The following is a 3,567-nucleotide window of genomic DNA, read 5'->3' as shown; positions in this document are numbered from 1 at the left end:
CAACTACTGAGCCTGCGCTCTAGAGCCACAATTACTGAAGCCCCATGCCTAGAGCCCGTGCTCCGCAACAAGAGAAGCCACCGCAATGAGAAGCCCACACACCGCAATGAGAAATCCACACACAACAACGAAGAGTAGCACCCAATTGCTGCAACTACAGAAAAGCCAGCGTGCAGCAATTAAGACCCAATGCAGCCAAAAAAAAAAAAAAAAAGAGAGAGAGAGAGAGAGAGAGAGCGTCCACCCAAAAACACCCACAATATTCCAGAGAAGAGGGAGTCACATTTATACTTGAGTCCTCATAAATTCTCTTGTATTATTCAGGCTACTCCCAAATGCTTTATACTGAATAAACAAAGTTGTTTAAGACAGTACAAGTAGTTGACATTTACTGTCAACAGTACATGTATCTATTCATGTCAGACGTTCAAATACACAAGTTCATAATATTTCCCTTTCCTTGCTCTTCAAAGAAGGTCCTGATGAGTCAGCAAAATTCTTAGGTATTTGAGATGGGGTACAAGAGAGAAATGAAGGAGGAAAAGAAGATCAGAAGATTATCACTGGGAGAGAAAACTGAAGGATTTTTAGAAATAGAATTAGGAGACAGGTGAGAAGGACAACTGAGAGATAAGCACTAGGTTAAGAAAAAGAAAAAGAGGCTATGAAAAAGGCAGAAGGCTACTCATCTCCTTTATCATGTTTGAGAAATGTTTATATAGGATATGCAAAAATTTGAATGTTTTTCATTGAATGAACAGTGTGTGTATTTTAATTAAAACACTGTTCTGAGACTGCAGCTTATGGATCTTGGCTTCCATATAAGCCTTATATAGGGAAGGTAGGAGTATACTGGGCCAGTTTCAATTACCATACCCAAAATTAATGGTAATGGAGAAAATGTTAGCACAAAGACATTCAATGAAATATTATTTATGACTAGGTGCCACATTGTTGGTAGAAATCTTAGACATGGTTAAATAATTAATCCTGCAGGCATTTATTCTGAAGCCCTGTGATATAGAGTGATACATGTGCAAAATGATTGTGTTATAAACGTTCCAGCTTCACAGAAGGAACCTCTCTTGTCTCATGAGTCCTTGTATCTTATATTTAAAGGCACTACCCAAACAACCACAGCTGGAACTCCACCTGCCACAAGTACACACTATCTGACAAGTGGTGTTACTGAGGACCTGTCCTCTTCCAGTATCAGCCAAACAAGTCTCACAGCATCGGAAATGTCCACAGTAACAACCTCAACAAAGTCCACTGTACACCAAACGAAATACACATCAGAAATATTGACAGCACGAACGTCAACAGACAGAAATTTCTCTCCATCTACTGTAAGTAACACATCTCATACAACATCAGAGATGAGAAGTTCACCAGCTTCACCAGACACCACTACAGAAAACACAAGGGACACATCACCAACTATAACGAGAAGTATCACTCCAGTAGCCTCAACATTCTCAGTTAAACCCTCAATAGAGGACCACTCAACCTTACCCTCTTCCACCACTTCTACTGAGGAAACATCAGCACCTTCTCAGGACCACCAGACTCAGAGCATAGAAACCACCAGAGAGACTCAAAGCTCCACCATCAGAGATGTGACCACATCCACTCCCTCATCATCGCCACGTGGACACACTCTTACAGAAGGCACTCCCCAGGAGACATCCTCTTCAGGTGAAACAACCACTTCATCCCCAGCCAGTGTGAGCCACACACCTGCGACAACGTCAGAAATGTTGACCACACAAACCTCAACGGACAGAAATTTCTCCCCATCTACTGGAAGCAACACATCTCCTACAACATCAGAGATGATCACATCACCCTCTTCAACAGACACCACTGTAGAAAACACAAGGGACACATCACCAACTATAACGAGAAGTATCACTCCAGTAGCCTCAACATTCTCAGTTAAACCTGGACTAGAGGACCAATCAACCTTACCCTCTTCCACCACTTCTACTGAGGAAACATCAGCACCTTCTCAGGACCACCAGACTCAGAGCATAGAAACCACCAGAGAAACTCAAAGCTCCACCATCAGAGATGTGACCACATCCACTCCCTCATCATCGCCACGTGGACACACTCTTACAGAAGGGACTCCCCAGGAGACATCCTCTTCAGGTGAAACAACCACTTCTTCCCCAGCCAGTGTGAGCCACACATTTCCTACAACGTCAGAAATGTTGACCACACCAACCTCAACAGACAGAAATTTCTCCCCGGCTACTGGAAGAAACACATCTCCTACAACATCAGAGATGATCACATCACCAGCTTCACCAGACACCACTGTAGAAAACACAAGGGACATATCACCAACTGTAATGAGAAGTATCACTCCAGAAACCTCAACATTCTCAGTTAAACCTGGAATAGAGGACCAATCAACCGTACCCTCTTCCACCACTTCTACTGAGGAAACATCAGCACCTTCTCAGGACCACCAGACTCAGAGCATAGAAACCACCAGAGAAACTCAAAGCTCCACCATCAGAGATGTGACCACATCCACTCCATCATCATCGCCACGTGGACACACTCTTACAGAAGGCACTCCCCAGCAGACATCCTCTTCAGGTGAAACAACCACTTCTTCCCCAGCCAGTGTGAGCCACACACCTGCGACAACGTCAGAAATGTTGACCACACCAACCTCAACAGACAGAAATTTCTCCCCGGCTACTGGAAGCAACACATCTCCTACAACATCAGAGATGATCCCATCACCCGCTTCACCAGACACCACTGTAGAAAACACAAGGGACACATCACCAACTATAACGAGAAGTATCACTCCAATAGCCTCAACAGTCTCAGTTAAACCTGGAGTAGAGGACCAATCAACCTTGCCTTCTTCCACCACTTCTACTGAGGAAACATCAGCACCTTCTCAGGACCACCAGACTCAGAGCATAGAAACCACCAGAGAAACTCAAAGCTCCACCATCAGAGATGTGACCACATCCACTCCCTCATCATCGCCACGTGGACACACTCTTACAGAAGGCACTCCCCAGGAGACATCCTCTTCAGGTGAAACAACCACTTCAATCCCAGCCAGTGTGAGCCACACACCTGCGACAACGTCAGAAATGTTGACCACACCAACCTCAACAGACAGAAATTTCTCCCCGTCTACTGGAAGAAACACATCTCCTACAACATCAGAGATGATCACATCACCAGCTTCACCAGACACCACTGTAGAAAACACAAGGGACACATCACCAACTATAACGAGAAGTATCACTCCAATAGCCTCAACAGTCTCAGTTAAACCTGGACTAGAGGACCAATCAACCTTGCCCTCTTCCACCACTTCTACTGAGGAAACATCAGCACCTTCTCAGGACCACCAGACTCAGAGCATAGAAACCACCAGAGAAACTCAAAGCTCCACCATCAGAGACGTGACCACATCCACTCCCTCATCATCGCCACGTGGACACACTCTTACAGAAGGCACTCCCCAGGAGACATCCTCTTCAGGTGAAACAACCACTTCATCCCCAGCCAGTGTGAGCCACACACCTG

The 3,567-nt window shown here is 45.1% G+C and overlaps 1 protein-coding gene across 1 annotated transcript in view; it reads left to right on the top strand.

The window, feature by feature from the left end:
- Window positions 1-1,379: 1,379 nt before the first annotated feature.
- The window catches only part of MUC4 (mucin 4, cell surface associated), a 38,752-nt gene continuing 36,564 nt past the window's right edge, over window positions 1,380-3,567 (top strand). The window contains 3 exon segments of the mRNA XM_055085464.1: window positions 1,380-2,662; window positions 2,723-2,987; window positions 3,095-3,276. Coding sequence (XP_054941439.1) covers window positions 1,380-2,662; window positions 2,723-2,987; window positions 3,095-3,276 — 1,730 coding nt within the window.

This window comes from Physeter macrocephalus, chromosome 1, assembly GCF_002837175.3.
Source record: "Physeter macrocephalus isolate SW-GA chromosome 1, ASM283717v5, whole genome shotgun sequence".
NCBI classification, from domain to species: domain Eukaryota; kingdom Metazoa; phylum Chordata; class Mammalia; order Artiodactyla; family Physeteridae; genus Physeter; species Physeter macrocephalus.
Note: the sequence above shows the minus strand (reverse complement) of the source record. Positions and strands in the feature narration are given on the sequence as shown.